We start from the raw sequence: 19,076 nt of genomic DNA, 5'->3' as shown, positions 1-19,076 counted from the left end.
TGATTTACAATTTCTCAATATCGCTTAGACAAGATACTGAAGTATCCCAGACAAGGCATGCCCATCACTCTGATGTCTAAATATGGTGATGCCATTTTATTGTGAAATAAAATATGCCTACCTTCCGAGGTACAGGACAGTAACAGTGAAACATCCAATAATTTCACGGAATCTGTCTTTATTGGCCGAAATACAGAAGACTTTTTCCATATACCCTTTGTAATCGGGATCTACTTCTACAGTAATATCAACATAGACTTAACAGACCATATCAAACAGGTGAGCGTACATTTTACAAACTTGCAAAATCGCTGTGCACTGTCCTCTGTTCCTGTAGCAAGCGTGCTGAGACTGTCACTAAGTTCGGGGAGTATCTTAGTACGAAACAGTTCCCTGTTTTAGATGTAAACGTGTTAATATTCATCGTCTATCTCCGAATCGTCATCTTCGGATGAAGAATACGAAACTACGGGTAGATCTGGAGCTGCTGACTGTGAGTAAGAAGAGTGATCCCGTCTAGAGAAATCTAAGTTGAGTGGTTTCAGCGTCAGACTAAGGACGCCCAGGTCACCGACATGTCTCCGGTAATCACCCTCCGGTGTACCCGGAACCGACATGGGTCTGTAACCCTTGGATTCCGTCATGGCCACCTTTAACCTGAGATTGTAATAGTCGGCCTGTTCACCGCCATCCACACACTGATCGTCAAGGGATTCACAGAAATCTTTCACCTTTGAGGAATAGTCCACTGTTTTCATTCTGTCTAATAGTAACTGTGTGATGTCTACCTTCTCTTCTTTCGAAAACATACTTGTTCGTCTCGAGCTTTTGTCCTGACTCGTTGCTACAGACTGTCGTCTGCTCAGTGATGGCGATTTAGATATTGGACTAAAACCACCATTTCCAAGGAGATTAGGAGAGCACGTTTTCGCTCTGTCGTTCTCAAAATTCACTTGGAGTTGGTTGCTTGATTTGTTATTTTTTGTCCTTGGTTTTTTCTGTTTTTCTTTCGTCGGTTTTAGGAAAATATCAGGCAAAACTACTTCAGTGTTATCATATCGTTCACCGCCAGACGTCGCGGGTCGCAAGGCAAAGGTTGGTGGTTTCTGGTAGTTTTGTTCGGAGGTCACAACTGGCGATTCCATTGTCACTCCCTCTGAGAACGATTTACTTCTTGCTCTTGGCGTGTTTGGAACACTTTGAACTTGAAAGACTTTCTGAATTATAGTGTCCATTTCATTTTCCGTGGAATTTTTAGCATTATGTTTTGGAGAAATGCTATTTTGTCGACTAGATCTTCTGGTACTTTTTGTTGATCTCGTTTTCAGCTGATCCAAAAATTCAAAATCTTTCTCAGTGTTCACAATATCAACGTTAAGACCATGGAATTTGCTCGCTCTCAACTTACGTTCTAAATCCTTGTCTCCCGTCAGTCGCGCCTTTGTAAGTTGCGAACGGTGTAACTTCCCCTGAAATCTCTTGTACAAAACTTTTTGGTCAATTTTAATCCTGTGCACCACATTTCTCTCCGATCGGTTCAGAACATGCATTTGTCTCAACAGTAACATATCTTCTTTCCAGTTGGCGTAATGGACGGCCGGTGACTTTTCGGCAGGTTCTCCAACTTTAAATCCTAGGCCGGCCATGTTTTCGTTGTTTCTTGATAATAATTTTTCACTCTGGAATGGGTATCAAGTTTTCCCAGCCTCTGATAAGCGGTGATTCCTGCGGATATTACTGTAAGTAGGTTGTAACATCATTTCACGCCCATTTAGTCTCAATTTAGCCACTATCAATTGACCTTCCCAAACATAAACGCGCCGACACATTCGCCTAAAGTGACCGCGCGTTGATCGGCGGAGGTGTGAATGTTCGGCTGCGGGCTCTCCGAAATGGCTGACACTCTCGTAAGTTAACCGGGTAGCGCCTGCTGTATCCCGCGTAAGTCACGAACGCTGATCAATACCTCGTGTTAGAGATTATCACATGGAATGGTCATTATTCACCCCACTATCAGACTCGTTGTTATAGCTATCTACAGTTGAATTCACATCGGTACAAAACCAGGGGTATTTATTCACGAACTGTTTAAACAGGACCACCACGACCAAACCCCCTATGTTTCACCTTTAAGATAAAGTGTTCAGGGCCGTAGTTTTCTGTAGTCTAATTAGAATCAATTGATTTGATATGGTTTACAGATTCGTTTAACGTTTGGTTAACTATAAATGAAAGAGAAAAATTGATGTCGAGATGATTGCTGTTTGAGCATCTCGTTTGTTTTTATCAACTTTTATTGTGTAAAACGATGTATGATAAATCTATGAGTCTGTTTTAAATAGACTGTTTCGTTTGGTAAAGAAAACGATGACGGCGAGTTATTCCAGTTTGTTGATAAATAATTCCGAATGTTCAAACTACAGGGAATAACGGATTTATCTTTTGTGTTCAAAGGTCTGAAGAATAATTGAATGACGGTTAAAAAACACACAAAACAAAAACGCAAACATTTCTTTAAATAAAAAGAGAGAGAGAGAGAGAGACAAAACCGGCACTTGATGTACTGATGTCTGACTTATAGTATCAGAGTCCAACGTCATGTGGAATAATTTTCTCCGAATCGTCGAGATCTCAAAGTATTAGAAAATCTTAAGAAGATCCGAGATCTAAAAACAATCTATTTCAAGAATAATTTTTCATCTTGTGGATAGAAAGTAAGAGGTTTGGTTTTCATCTCTTTTAAAGTGAGAACAGTCTCAAAATGTACTCTGTATATAGTTTAATTTACCTGTGAAACAGGTTCTTCGGGTTACATGTGACACAAGTTATTGTACTTCCGGGTGTATTAACCTGTGATCCTGTGAGACAGTTACCTATATTGCCACCTGTGATACAGGTTGTCGTACCACTGGTTACCTGTATTATTACCTGTGAGACAGGTTGTTGTAACTCTGGTTACCTGTATTGTTACCTGTGAGACAGGTTGTTGTAATACTGGTTACCTGTATTGTTACCTGTGAGACAGGTTGTTGTAATACTGGTTACCTGTATTGTTACCTGTGACACAGGTTGTTGTACCGCTGGTTACCTGTATTGTTACCTGTGAGAAATGTGGGCTGTAACTCTGGTTACCTGTATTGTTACCTGTGAGACAGGTTGTCGTACCACTGGTTACCTGTATTGTTACCTGTGAGAAATGTGGGTTGTAACTCTGGTTACCTGTATTGTTACCTGTGAGACAGGTTGTACTACTGGTTACCTGTATTGTTACCTGTGAGACAGGTTGTTGTAACTGTGGTTACTGTATTGTTACCTGTGAGACAGGTTGTTGTAACTCTGGTTACCTGTATTGTTACCTGTGAGACAGGTTGTTGTAATACTGGTTACCTGTATTGTTACATGTGAGACAGGTTGTTGTAACTCTGGTTACCTGTATTGTTACCTGTGAGACAGGTTGTTGTACCGCTGGTTACCTGTATTGTTACCTGTGAGAAATGTGGTTGTAGCATTGTTTACATGTATTGTTACCTGTGAGACAGGTGCTTGTAACACTGGTAACCAGTATTGTTACCTATGAGACAGGTTGTTGTAATACTGGTTACCTGTATTGTTACCTGTGAGACAGGTTGTTGTAACTGTAGTTACCTGTATTGTTACCTGTGGGACAGGTTGTTGTAACTGAGGTTACCTGTATTGTTACTTGTGAGACAGGTTGTTGTAACTCTGGTTACTTGTATTGTTACCTGTGACACAGGTTGTTGTACCGCTGGTTACCTGTATTGTTACCTGTGAGAAATGTGGGTTGTGACTCTGGTTACCTGTATTGTTACCTGTGAGACAGGTTGTTGTACCGCTGGTTACCTGTATTGTTACCTGTGAGAAATGTGGTTGTAGCATTGTTTACATGTATTGTTACCTGTGAGACAGGTGCTTGTAACACTGGTAACCAGTATTGTTACCTGTGAGACAGGTTGTTGTAATACTGGTTACCTGTATTGTTACCTGTGAGACAGGTTGTCGTACCACTGGTTACCTGTATTGTTACCTGTGAGACAGGTGGTTGATACAACTACTCAGGTGTTAATATATTCTCTGCATTTCTGTGTATTAGACGTATGCACGAATACTAAAGTTCTCTATGGTTCATGTGAAATATAGACGTAAATACTCATTCATCTTTAATTAATATGACAGTCCAACACGTGTTTCCTCGGTATTTTCATGCCAAATAATATACCCAGAAGACATGAAGTGGACCTGTTGTTAAATCGGATTATTTTCCTTAAGTCAATCAGTCTGTTTTCGCTTTTGATCCGCTTCCCATTCTGTATTTTTCCTGACATCACTTTATAAATATACAATACAGTATGAGTTTATATATAATACCTTTATCTAACAACACACGTGTTCTACAATATATTTTAATGGACGACCGTGACATTACATTTCGCATTCTTACAGACAATGTGACTATATCTCGATTTGTACAACCCTCACTGAATCTGTTCTTCCGTCTATATTAAGTCTGCTTTGTGAAGAACCATATAAACTTACAAACGTATATCCAACAGTTCTCTATGTGGATGAAAAATGAAAACACATTAAATAATCACCACTTATCTATGTGTGATGAACCGGACGTTAAGTGGAAGTCGAACAAAGTACACAATACAATCCATGATATATGGTCAGTTTACATAAACACATAGCAACACTGCCACTAACGTGTAAACAAATATCGATTGCATTATGGCTGCTGACGAAGTGGATAGGAACTGCATGTTCACGCAGTTAAGAGTCTTTTCTGTCGTGTTACACTTTTGAGTGAGGTGTTGAATGACCCCGGCAGTAGACCCACTATTCAGTTCATACGTCATACCGTTAGGGAGGGTGCACGTGCCCCCAATCCCCAGAATCATACCACTGTTAATAATGCGTTCAGTGTCACAGTCACATTTGACGGGATTTCCTACCAAATCAAGGTAGGAAAACGAGCAAGGCGCCACCTCCAATAAAAACGAAATACTTGTGATATTATTATTATCTAGATCGACACTGATTGACCTGGAAAGACCAGAAAAGGCTGAAGGCGACAAAGACACAATATTGTTTCGATCCAATGCTAAGTTTTTCAGTCTCAGTCTTCCTATACCCATCGGTTTATATATCTGGTTCCGTGACAGATCTAAATCTGTTAGCCTCCTTAGTGGCATTAGAGCATTTACAGGAAATGACGTCAATTTTGTTGCTTTTAAGGTCAAAGTTTCAAGAGTATCCTCTAAACCCGAAAACATTTCATTGTAGTAAATCAATGGATTATAGTCCAGCTCCAGCATTTTCAAGTTCGGTAATCCGCTGAAAGCATTGTCTTGAATAAATTGGATGTTATTTTTCGATAAAACTAAGAAATGCAGCTTCCTTAATTTGTGGAGTGCAGTCGATGGAATGGCCGACAAAGCGTTTGAATACAATTTAAGTTCTCTGAGTGAGTCTTCCAACCCGTCAAACGCGTCACTTTCAATATCCGACATCATATTGAGACTGATATCGATCTCTGATAGAAGACTTAGGCCCCGGAAACTGTGATCACTGAGAACGGCGATGTTGTTATCATACAGCACCAACTTCTTTAGTTTTTTCATCGCCGTTATAGCTTCCGGTACACTCTCTAAATAGTTGTAGCTGAGGTCGAGCTGTTCGACCTCTTCTAGGCCCAAAAAAGCGGTAGGTGTAACTTTGGAAATACCACAATTTTTTATACTTAGTTTTCTGAGCGATGTGAGTTGCAGGTCTCTGAACAGTATCCCAGGTAACGTGTGATACTCATTTTGGATGGTGTTAGAATCAAGCACGAGCTCATTAAGGGAATGTAGTCCCCTCAAAAACCATAATCCTTCGTCTAATGCTAGCCTATTCCCTTCAAGTACCAGGCGCGTCAAATGCCGAGATACGAGTGATAATGAATCGTTCTCAAGCGTCTCGATGACATTCCTACTGAGGTCGATTTCATTTACCTGTTGAAGTGGCAGAAACTCGCTTGCTTTTATGCGAGTCAGGTTATTGCCATTGAGATATAGTTTGGTTATCGCGTACGAACTCTGGTCGCCATATAAGTTGGGAATTGTCTGAAGACTTACTGCACTACAGTTCAGGATTGACACATTGCGATTGTTCCACCACTCGAACGTACCACGACATTTACAAGATGTCGTCTGCTCCAGTTGTGGACACCGGAAGTCATAGGCGAGGATGGAAATGCACAACAGAGGAATCAATAAGCTTGCCTTTAACATTTTCCGGCTGAAAGATAAGCAAACAATAATTAGTCTATTCTATTTCAGCTTCATGTCGGTGATGCTTCCAAAGGACATAATAGAATTTCATTTGATACAAGTATTTTTTTTCAAAATTTACAGGTAGAAATCTCCAATGCAGTCAGCCTCCCGATTTTTTAAAAACAATTTCCCTGTGTTAACAACCGTTCAAAAATAACGAAATACACACACTTACAAACAGTATAGTATTAATATAGCTTACACAACGAGTGGCTGTTGTATTCGGGTTTCTTTCACTTGAATTAGTTTTTTTTCAAATAAAACGAGGTTTAGCGAGTTTGTTTGACTTGTTTCTACCACAATGAAAGTGAATTCACTTGCTTTTCAGTCTTGGCGCAATAACATGGCCTGTAGTGAAATTTAACTTATTCAAATGCAAAACTGACAGTTTCAGAAAAACGTGGAAATATTCTTATCCATTACCAATCTGACCAGTAACAAGTGAGTTTGTTATCTTTAAAGCAATAAATTTATAGAAAAATTCACATAAAATCAAATTATTACAAAAACAACCATAAACTCGTTATTGTGCCTTTTAATTTCCGCTAATGCATTAAATATTCTTCTTGTCAAAGTTCAACTTATCAACCAATCAAACGACTTCGAGGTTTTACATCATAGATTTTATCCAATCTTTACCAGGTTTATGTAGGTATAATGCTGGAGACAAACTGTTCGAGGTACAACATTGAAGGTGATTCTAAATTGAAAGATTAATTGATACTTTATATTTTATGATTTTCAAACTTGCCACGCCCAGAAACTGAATACAAAGTTGCGACAATTACAAAGTATATCCGGTAGCGTTGCAGGAACAAAGCATCTCTGTGAATTGATTTGTTCTGACTGAGAGGATTACAACAGGCACCGGGGTAATTTTATCTCTCACTCCATCCATTTGTTCGTCAATGAAACTAAGTTGTTTCTCAATTAAGCGTAATCAGTGATATAAATTACTCATAATGGCCGACTATACTAGACAATGCTTTCAGCGACGGTCGAGGACAGAACCATTACCGTAATGGGACACTCCTCTCTGTCTTGTAAATCAGGCTCGGTACAGCCTGCAGTGTGATATCATACAAAAGTATAATTCATTTTTTATGGAAATAATCAGATGTTATCTTATATATTTCGCTTTTTGGAAATGGCATAACAGATGGTATGACAATTATAACATCCCGACATTTTTACACAATAAAAAGACGTTTCTTGATAATATTTTGAGATTTTGTTTTGAGAAAAGTTGCTTGTTGCGTTGATTTCATTAAATCACAGATTTTGAATACAAATATATTGAGAATGATCTATACAGATTTTACACCCCTCTTTCCACAGACACTAGATCATACATGTAATGATGTGGCAGGTTAGGTCTTGCTGTTTTTAGTGTCTGCACAAATGATCAGGGATTTTTTAACTGCTCGAGGAGTACGTTTTACACAGCTTACGTTTACATTAATAATACAGCCAGGTTTATCTAAACACCTATCTGATTGAAAACACAGTCTTATGTAACATTTGATGTGGTAAACGTCAAAACTAGCTAACAAAAGTGACGGTCTAAATTTTATATTGTAGCTATCACCAGATTAATCCTGATGGACAATATACTGTGTAGGCAATAGATTCGATTTCTTTAATAAAACACTGGATACGATAGAAGCCATGTAACATCAGACCCGTTATTTTGAATATAATACTAACAAAACACTAGACATAATACTAGATACACTAGACACACCAATACACACGTAACAACAGACACCTAACATTTGACACATATCATTAGACATAATATTAGCTGCATAATGTCAGACACAAGAGAGAGAATAATACACACATAACATCAGACACATAATATAAAATGTAATAAGACATAACAATAGACACATAAGACATACCATTATACACATCATACTAGGCACGTCATTAGAAACGTAACACCAGGCACATCTACTCCTGATTTAACAAACAAAACCCAGAATACATAACATTATATTCGAACATAAGACCCACTCTATGATACGTAAGGAGAGAACAGACGCGGATTTATGAAATGTAGATATGCTATCGTTTTATATGCTATTAGCCATGGATATGATAGTAGACATCAAATGTTCTACCATAAGCCATAATCATACTTCTGATTAGGAAAATCACGTGATGTTCAATTTAGTGCCAGTTTAAACACAAGAGAATGCTGTTTAGTGGGGAGACAGCATTCCGCAACAAATAAGCAGGCCAGTTTGTATAAAACATTGACACTAGATCTCCTCTCGGCGTAAAGAATGCTATAACCATTCTGTACAACCATCGGAATTCACTGCCAACGGTAATGCATTAACTTGATATTAATTACAAAGTGTGGCTACAGAACGTTTACTGGTGCAGACCGAGGGAAAATTATAGACTATAAATGTCATAGGGTAGACAGAGTTTAAAGACCGAAGTAAACATATAGACTAGTTGTCAGACGGTAGACAGAGGTTTACAGGCCGAAGTAAACATATAGACTAGTTGTCAGACGGTAGACAGTTTACAGGCCGAAGTGAACATATAGACTAGTTGTCAGACGGTAGACAGAGTTTACAGACCGAAGTAAACATATAGACTAGTTGTCAGACGGTAGACAGAGGTTTAAAGACCGAAGTAAACATATAGACTAGTTGTCAGACGGTAGACAGAGGTTTAAAGACCGAAGTAAACATATAGACTAGTTGTCAGACGGTAGACAGAGGTTTACAGGCCGAAGTAAACATATAGACTAGCTGTCAGACGGTAGACAGAGTTTACAGACCGACGTAAACATATAGACTAGTTGTCAGACGGTAGACAGTTTACAGACCGGAATAAACATATAGACCAGTTGTCTGACGGTAGACAGAGTTTACAGACCGAAGTAAATATATAGACTAGTTGTCAGACGGTAGACAGAGTTTACAGACCGACGTAAACATATAGACTGGTTGTCAGACGGTAGACAGAGTTTACAGACCGAAGTAAATATATAGACTAGTTGTCTGACGGTAGACAGAGTTTACAGACCGAAGTAAATATATAGACTAGTTGTCAGACGGTAGACAGAGTTTACAGACCGAAGTAAACATATAGACTGGTTGTCAGACGGTAGACAGAGTTTACAGACCGAAGTAAACATATAGACTGGTTGTCAGACGGTAGACAGAGTTTACAGACCGACGTAAATATATAGACTAGTTGTCAGACGGTAGACAGAGTTTACAGACCGACGTAAACATATAGACTGGTTGTCAGACGGTAGACAGAGTTTACAGACCGAAGTAAACATATAGACTGGTTGTCAGACGGTAGACAGAGTTTACAGACCGAAGTAAACATATAGACTGGTGTCAGACGGTAGACAGAGTTTACAGACCGAAGTAAACATATAGACTAGTTGTCAGACGGTAGACAGAGTTTACAGACCGAAGTAAACATATAGACTAGTTGTCAGACGGTAGACAGAGTTTACAGACCGAAGTAAACATATAGACTGGTTGTCAGACGGTAGACAGCGACGGATGAAACGTACAATGCAATGTCGCAGCGAGTTGTAATACTCATTAATAACTTCATATACATTTTCGAGAAATCACTTCGGCACGTTTATTTCACATAAAACATGTATGAAAAGTCTCCGTATGCATCATAGCGGGATATTTTGTTACAGGAATCAGTGAGATATTTGAACAACTTAATGTCAGTCCGCGTTGTGTCCGCGTTTCTCGAGTTGCCCTGATTTACCTGTGGTGTTGAGAATACACGATGTCACAAGGTACACGGAGGATATTCCTTGTTGACGGTATAATCCCCTGAAATCGTATACGGTCTGAACTGAAAGGTCTCCATAACAATATACCACACAAGCATCACTTTGATAATATCCCTATCTACCCCCAGTCATACATAATCATTTCTGCTCAAGAAAACACGAAAAGCTTTTTTTTTAACAATTTAGTCTTCGAATAAATTTCTCACTCTTAAAAATGTAATATCACCAATGTTCGCCGGTTTTCAATACCTGATTTCTTCTGGTGGAATGACTTTATGTCATTCAGGGGTCATGTTATGAAGTTGGTTTTTGCTGAGAGTTAGCGATGTATTCCTTTCTTCATCGCAGATGTTTGAGAGCGAACACGTGTTCGAAAGGTCGTGCCAAGAGAAAGGAAGGTCTGTTACCACCAACGAACATCTGTATCATCCTTCCCGGTAACATATTTTTTTATCCTTCGGAATATTCGCCTCGGGTGAAGTTCACCCCGAGGGACGGAACTAGACTCGGCAACACATTAAAGGCTTTGACGCGCCATGTAAATATTGGTCAATCCTAGTAGGTAGTGTCACGTTCTTAAATGAGAACAAGGTATCCAAAATTGGAACTAACACTTAAACTATCTTCCCCATGGTTTGTCAGTCACTTGATCAATTCGTACAAGGAAATCGTGATAAATGAGACAGGCCCGTTAATATCGAATCAACTACGACATATAAACACCATTGGATGGGGATGCAGAATTGTTGTCATCCAGAAATGGAAAATTCATCAATGGGAAATAAAAATTATTACATTAATCACACGGCATAAAACACGTATGTTACATATGGAAATGTTCAATGGAAGTACGAGACATAATTTTTGTTAACGATTACAGATGTTAGAAGTTGGTCCATTTTTAGAGTAGAATAACTATATGATTTGTTCTTGGCCTATGGCCTTAACATTACTGGTAGAAAGTTGTTGATCGAGAATAAAAAGAAAAGAACAGGGCAGACATCTTAACACAAAAATCTAATCCAAAATCAAAATCGATGCAACGAGGACAGAACACTTTACCTAACCACCCTGTCGTATTGTACTATTTTGATAAATGGTGTTTATATCAGTCTTTCCATCTATTATGGTTATTGTCTCCTGATTCCTGCACCCGCCATCAAACATCAGTTCAGGTAGGTAATTGGAACAACTATACAGGTAATCGAAAACAATGCTATGACAATTCAGACAACACTCGCTAGCGTATCTCTAACAGTGGTGAAAATTGATTACAAAGAAAGCAGCGACCCGTCCCCGTAATTTGGCGTAGAAAGGCCACGGTACCCGCTAGTCGTTATCAGTAATTAAAATGACATGACAAAAAGAATTGTCTTTAGCGTAACAGTACAGGGCGACAACAATTAGTGTCGCTTCACGCGCGCGCTTATTACACGATGTTACAGGCCGGACGTTTAAACAAACGCGAACGATAATTACCAAACATTATCACACAACTATATAATTGTTTCCGGAACTTTAATGAAGTTTGATTCCTTATAATGACGTCTGAAACAGAATTTGTATATCATTAGGCAGCTGCAGGACTCTAGATTTGGCGTTCACTAATCAGCACGATAGCTTTAACCATTTGTTTTTCTGGAGATCTGCCCCAACCTAAACACGTTCTACCACTAACACTGACGTTTTATTTGCAGAAAGACACATGTGCACCAAGAGCACTGGTTTACCTATGATACAAAACAATCATGTTTTCAAATAATTTCAAAATGTACTTATCCTTAATCACATGTGCAAGCTTCAGAAATAAAAACATGCACGTTGGTTGTTTTCCGAAATTTTAGTGTATGAAAAAAGCATATTCTTCTCAGTTCTTAATATTCTTCAAATGTATCGGCTTTTGCATTAAAGTATGTGCTATTTTCACGGAACATCGAATACTGTATATCTGCTGTCGTGGCCTCCAAGTCCTGATGATAAACTACCAACAGACGGTATATCACTTCTTCCCTGGTAAGAAAACCAGAAAAGTTACGGACAGATGGCAAATTGTGTCTTACATGTCGACAATGATTTACGATCCGGAAAGCGCTGGAAACTAGCCGGTTCAAGATATCAGAATCGCCTTATGATGTAAGGATCAAAGTCACATGTCTGACTGAAAATAGGGTCTGCTAAATGTTTTATAGCTATGGAGGTTACTTAGTAATTACGGAAACATATTTGTACATATCGGACTGGTCGTAAAGCCTGAAGTATGTGTTTATTGTCGGCCGCCGAGCTGAAGGGAACTGATTGACATCTGTCTCTGGTGTCGAAATCCATTACTGAACATTACTTATATAACATACATTTCCTTTTGGCTTTTTAAAGAAAAAAAATCGTCAAATGAAATAATTTATGATTAGGGAGTAAGTTCCACATGTTGTTAAGCAAATATTTAAATGTTTGATAAACACTAATAAAAACAAGCCTATCACGCCAGACCGTTTTGTTTGTATCCAATCTCAAGATCTCTTTATTTCACTCCAGACATACCTAGATTTATGTAACAAAGGGTCACGCATGAACAACAAACAGTAGACATGTCGAGAAACGAGTCTTCCATTTTAATGATTTTTTTTTATCTTTTTCAGAGATCCTGTTTATATGGAGCAACGCACGTGGATAATAAAGACCTTCCGCTTCCATTGAATAAGAGTGTGATACAGATAAGCTTGACGCGATCCTAAACACAAATAGATAAATATTATGTATTCCTCTGTAATACCTTCTAACAGTAAATCATCGACTCTGTCGTCAGACATACTAACCAATCAGCGTATCTTACAACACGCACATAATCTGATAATATATCAAACATTTGTGCCAATTCGACTGTCTTGACTTCCTGACAATGGAGAGTCATATTGATTAACTTATAATGTAGTATCATGTTTAGAGTGGTTCATACAAAACTGTATGTAAAACATTCGGCGCTTTTTAGAAATGATATATGGATATAAATTATCACAATCTATCCTTGCGTGTTAGGTTCCGTCTTGGTAATTGATACCCCGCAGTTAGTTTCGATATGCAGCTATCCGCTGAAACGATAACCCCAAACTTCCCCAGTCGTTTCTTGTTATATATTTGTTCGAACTAACTTTACAAATTAACGCATTTTTCAAATTCATGTGACTAAAATCAACAGAGCTAGGCACGGAACTGTGTTGAACCAAGGGAAACGTAACAGACAGATTACTTCTGCATGAAGTATTAGATATAGCGAATTAATGCTAATTTGGCTCAGAATTCTTGGAGAACTAGGAAACTATCTGTCGCACGATAGTGCCATATCGACTTGTTTTACGTCTAAAATTAGGATTATCATCAAATATACCAGTTTAATTTGATTCTTCTCTACCGTCTAGATTTGATAACAAAGTCAATGCAGTTGTCGTAACACAGCTAAGTATTTAATAAGATCTTGATCTTTAATCAGAAAACAACGGACAGTGACTGACACACAATAGTATCAGTTTACAGACAGTGACTGACACACAATAGTATCAGTTTACAGACAGTGACAGACCAATAGTCAGTTTACAGAAAGTGACAGACACACAATAGTATCAGTTTACAGACAGTGACTGACACACAATAGTATCAGTTTACAGACAGTGACTGACACACAATAGTATCAGTTTACAGACAGTGACTGACACACAATAGTATCAGTTTACAGACAGTGACTGACACACTATAGTATCAGTTTACAGACAGTGACTGACACACAATAGTATCAGTTTACAGACAGTGACAGACCAACAGTCTGTTTACAGACAGTGACTGACACACCATAGTATCAGTTTACAGACCGTGACTGACACACAATAGTATCAGTTTACAGACAGTGACTGACACACCATAGTATCAGTTTACAGACAGTGACAGACCAATAGTCAGTTTACAGACAGTGACAGACACACAATAGTATCAGTTTACAGACAGTGACTGACACACAATAGTATCAGTTTACAGACAGTGACAGACCAATAGTCAGTTTACAGACAGTGACTGACACACAATAGTATCAGTTTACAGACAGTGACTGACACACAATAGTATCAGTTTACAGACAGTGACTGACACACAATAGTATCAGTTTACAGACAGTGACTGACACACAATAGTATCAGTTTACAGACAGTGACTGACACACAATAGTATCAGTTTACAGACAGTGACGGACACACAATAGTATCAGTTTACAGACAGTGACTGACACACAATAGTATCAGTTTACAGACAGTGACTGACACACTATAGTATCAGTTTACAGACAGTGACTGACACACAATAGTATCAGTTTACAGACAGTGACAGACACACAATAGTATCAGTTTACAGACAGTGACTGACACACAATAGTATCAGTTTACAGACAGTGACTGACACACAATAGTATCAGTTTACAGACAGTGACTGACACACCATAGTATCAGTTTACAGACAGTGACAGACCAATAGTCAGTTTACAGACAGTGACAGACACACAATAGTATCAGTTTACAGACAGTGACTGACACACAATAGTATCAGTTTACAGACAGTGACTGACACACAATAGTATCAATTAACAGACAGTGACAGACACACAATAGTATCAGTTTACAGACAGTGACTGACACACTATAGTATCAGTTTACAGACAGTGACTGACACACAATAGTATCAGTTTACAGACAGTGACAGACCAACAGTCTGTTTACAGACAGTGACTGACACACCATAGTATCAGTTTACAGACCGTGACTGACACACAATAGTATCAGTTTACAGACAGTGACTGACACACAATAGTATCAGTTTACAGACAGTGACAGACCAATAGTCAGTTTACAGACAGTGACAGACACACAATAGTATCAGTTTACAGACAGTGACTGACACACAATAGTATCAGTTTACAGACAGTGACAGACCAATAGTCAGTTTACAGACAGTGACTGACACACAATAGTATCAGTTTACAGACAGTGACTGACACACAATAGTATCAGTTTACAGACAGTGACTGACACACAATAGTATCAGTTTACAGACAGTGACTGACACACAATAGTATCAGTTTACAGACAGTGACTGACACACAATAGTATCAGTTTACAGACCGTGACTGACACACAATAGTATCAGTTTACAGACAGTGACTGACACACAATAGTATCAGTTTACAGACAGTGACAGACCAATAGTATCAGTTTACAGACAGTGACTGACACACAATAGTATCAGTTTACAGACAGTGACAGACCAATAGTATCAGTTTACAGACAGTGACTGACACACAATAGTATCAGTTTACAGACAGTGACTGACACACAATAGTATCAGTTTACAGACAGTGACTGACACACAATAGTATCAGTTTACAGACAGTGACAGACCAATAGTCAGTTTACAAACAGTGACAGACCAATAGTCAGTTTACAGACAGTGACAGATCTACAGTCAGTTTACAGACAGTGACAGATCTACAGTCAGTTTACAGACAGTTACAGACCTACAGTCAGTTTACAGACAGTGACAGACCTACAGTCAGTTTACAGACAGTGACAGATCTACAGTCAGTTTACAGACAGTGACAGACCAATAGTCAGTTTACAGACAGTGACAGACCTACAGTCAGTTTACAGAAAGTGACAGACCAACAGTCTGTTTACAGACCGTGACAGACCCACAGTCAGTTTACAGACCGTGACAGACCTACAGTCAGTTTACAGACCGTGACAGACATACAGTCAGTTTACAGAAAGTGACAGACCAACAGTCTGTTTACAGACCGTGACAGACATACAGTCAGTTTACAGAAAGTGACAGACCAACAGTCTGTTTACAGACCGTGACAGACCTACAGTCAGTTTACAGACAGTGACAGACCAATAGTAGCAAAAATTATAGCAAACTTAAGATTGACATTCAGTTTACAGGTAGCGACATTTATGATGTTTACGCATTGTTGTCCATATCTTATGAAACTTATAGACAAATTGCTGATATCACAATTTCATTCCGTCTGATGTAAAGTCAGTTGATAACGATAGAAAGCGTGCGCTCACCTCACGTACCGAAATAAGAGATAGCTGTCAAGCTACGTGATGACTAAGTCAGCGAAGCGATGTTTACAATCCATGTCGAAACGTACGAAACAGCGGTGTAAAAAATAGCATGAGGAATTAAACACCGACTCATGATCTACTTCACGTGTGCGAACGTGCAATAGATTGAAGCTTTCTGTACGTACAGATTATTTGTAGAAAACTGTATTCTTACCAAATTTTATAGATATGTATGTCAGTCAATTTGCTGGGAAATTGTCTAAGAGGGTGTTATTTGTGATAAAGCACTCTGATAATTGATATCGTAAAATGGACTTTCTCTACACAAAATACCGTTATTTAGTTTTCAATTCCATGTAATGATCACAGTGAATGGCTGTGTCCTCATTAATTTGAGTGTATACAAGTTAGGCGCTATGTTAAAGTGTCTGCTAACTCCTTCCTAAAATTGTGGTTTATGTGACCTGCTAAGGTGAAGGTTGATCCCATGTTACGGAGACCGTGCCATCAGGTCTAATGAACTTAACTGCCTCGCTGCAACATCAAATGCGGGATTAATTTGTCGTCTGGTTGACTTGATGAATCAATCAAGCAAATTTACCCGCTAACTACTTTAGTATGACACAGTGTTATCGTACATGTATCCATTCCGATTTTAGGAGAAGGGCACCGCTCTTTATTACGACCGTTAATGACAAACCAAATGAAACCTCACCTAACAATTAAACACCAACCATTTGCTCTGACTAGTAAACGAGTTAACCAAACAAGTTTATAAAGTCTATCATTATCAACAGCAATCCGGCAAATCAGTAAACCTTTACCACGACGCCAAGTCAACTTACCACGACTTAATCACGCCAAGTCAACTTACCACGACTCAATCACGCGAAGTCAACTTACCACGACTTAATCACGCGAAGTCAACTTACCACGACTTAATCACGCCAAGTCAACTTACCACGACTTAATCACGCCAAGTCAACTTACCACGACTTAATCACGCCAAGTCAACTTACCACGACTTAATCACGCCAAGTCAACTTACCACGACTTAATCACGCCAAGTCAACTTACCACGACTTAATCACGCCAAATCAACTTACCACGACTCCAAGTCAACTTACCACGACTTAATCACGCCAAGTCAACTGACCACAACTTAATCACGCCATGTCAACTTACCACGACTTAATCACGCCAAGTCAACTTACCACGACTTAATCACGCCAAGTCAACTTACCACGACTTAATCACGCCAAGTCAACTTACCACGACTTAATCAGGCAAAGTCAACTGACCACGACTCAATCACGCAAGGTCAACTTACTACGGCTACATCACGACAAGTTATTCATTAACACGACTTAATCCAGCTATTAAGCCAATCAATAATACGACTTGATTTTGCAAAATCAATTTCTACTTCTACGTTATTTCTTTATTTAAATCACAAAACTCTTTGCCACACTGCTGGGTTTAGTATACATATTTTGTATTTGTGACTTTTATCAGAAGGACCGCCGTTTCCAATTTTAAATTGGTCAATGAGCCTACCTCTAGGAACATCTAGACAGCTAATACAGAAATTAAAATAAATATGAAATTACGTCAAAAACAAACAAAAACAAAACAAGAAACAAAAATTGCAAAATTTTGTAACTCGTGTCTTCAAAGATTCAATAATCAGCCGACGTCAATTGAATTAAAACCAAATATTGACTAAACGAACTTGATAAACACAGCAGTTCTGTTGATAGGTGTTATCTTTCTTCATCTTGCTCATTTGGACTTTGTCCAGGACACTTTCTTTACTCTTTTCACCTTTCGTACAGATCTAACCCCTCCTTATCCCTCCCCACCCTCCACCGTCACGTCATCTTCCCTCCAATCCCGTTTCATCCCCGTTGTTGTCGACCCAGAGAGGCATCGCCCGATGCTGAGCGACATAAAATGTAGTGAAACGAGACGAAACTAGTTTTTCGTTATCTTATCGCATGTGTATGGTAAAATGCATGCAGACTCTAGACTTTCACTCTCCTTACACCCTTTCTACTCCTCGGTCTCTTTTATTACCACGGCGGAAACTTTTACGAGAAACCCGATGCAATTCAACAGCATTGCTATTTGTGATTTTCAAAATATTTTGATATCTTCGGTAATAATTCTGCATTAATAGTTAATGTTAAACGTAAGTGAGCACTTCATACGGTAGATCGTTATACAATAAACACGACTGGCTCCGACAAGATTATGATGTCCCCAGTCGGCGCTGAACGATGCTTTCCAACACTAGGCACTTTTGTTTTCACCCATGTAAGTTATGATAATGGCAGTTACACGTCAACAGTTATCAGCCTCTCAAATAGAATGATGTTTTTCTAAATATAAGATTATTTTTCGGCTTTATATAATGTGTTAGCTGGTATTATGTTACACGTTAATCAGGAATTTAGTACTGAAGCCAATCGTTATATCCGTCTGTTAAGTGTAGATTCAACAATAAAAAAAAACTGTTTACAATTTTTCTTGTCTTGATTTAAATTTTGCCTGGTTATTTGCAGGATTGGAGCCGAGACTGAAGCAACGTTATGATTGATAGGACTTGAGCGAGACCCCGACTGGGGGGTAGTAATACATTCTCTCTCTCCGTTGGAGCTCCGGAGTCCGCGCTACATCACTAACTTTCCCCAGCTGGCAATCTCAACGCATGCAAATTCGTTATAGTTGCTTCAAGCAGTGAAATTAATATGCAGAATTAGATCAGTTTACACACAGACTAGATATATAGTATGTCGCAGGTTTTCATCTCTCTACACGATACGTTGAATAAGTAGGGGATTT

At 38.7% G+C, this 19,076-nt stretch overlaps 2 protein-coding genes across 2 annotated transcripts; both read right to left on the bottom strand.

The window, feature by feature from the left end:
* Positions 1-413: 413 nt before the first annotated feature.
* LOC132546956 (uncharacterized) lies at positions 414-1,646 on the bottom strand. The gene has a single exon (XM_060210689.1). The coding sequence runs from the start codon at positions 1,644-1,646 to the stop codon at positions 414-416; it is 1,233 nt and encodes a 410-aa protein (XP_060066672.1).
* A 3,042-nt stretch (positions 1,647-4,688) lies between these two features.
* On the bottom strand, positions 4,689-6,293 carry LOC132547274 (leucine-rich repeat-containing G-protein coupled receptor 5-like). Its single transcript, XM_060211042.1, has one exon. It carries the CDS (start codon positions 6,291-6,293, stop codon positions 4,689-4,691), a length of 1,605 nt encoding a protein of 534 aa, XP_060067025.1.
* Between the last annotated feature and the right edge of the window lie 12,783 nt (positions 6,294-19,076).

This window comes from Ylistrum balloti, unplaced genomic scaffold (genome assembly GCF_031769215.1).
Source record: "Ylistrum balloti isolate Yb309-2 unplaced genomic scaffold, AGI_CSIRO_Ybal_v1 Utg369612, whole genome shotgun sequence".
Classification (NCBI taxonomy): domain Eukaryota; kingdom Metazoa; phylum Mollusca; class Bivalvia; order Pectinida; family Pectinidae; genus Ylistrum; species Ylistrum balloti.
This window is presented reverse-complemented; position numbering and strand designations above follow the sequence as displayed.

Coding starts and splice junctions, on each gene's coding strand:
- LOC132546956 (XM_060210689.1), bottom strand. CDS start 1,646: ATGGCCGGCCTAGGATTTAAAGTTGGAGAACCTGCCGAAAAGTCACCG.
- LOC132547274 (XM_060211042.1), bottom strand. CDS start 6,293: ATGTTAAAGGCAAGCTTATTGATTCCTCTGTTGTGCATTTCCATCCTC.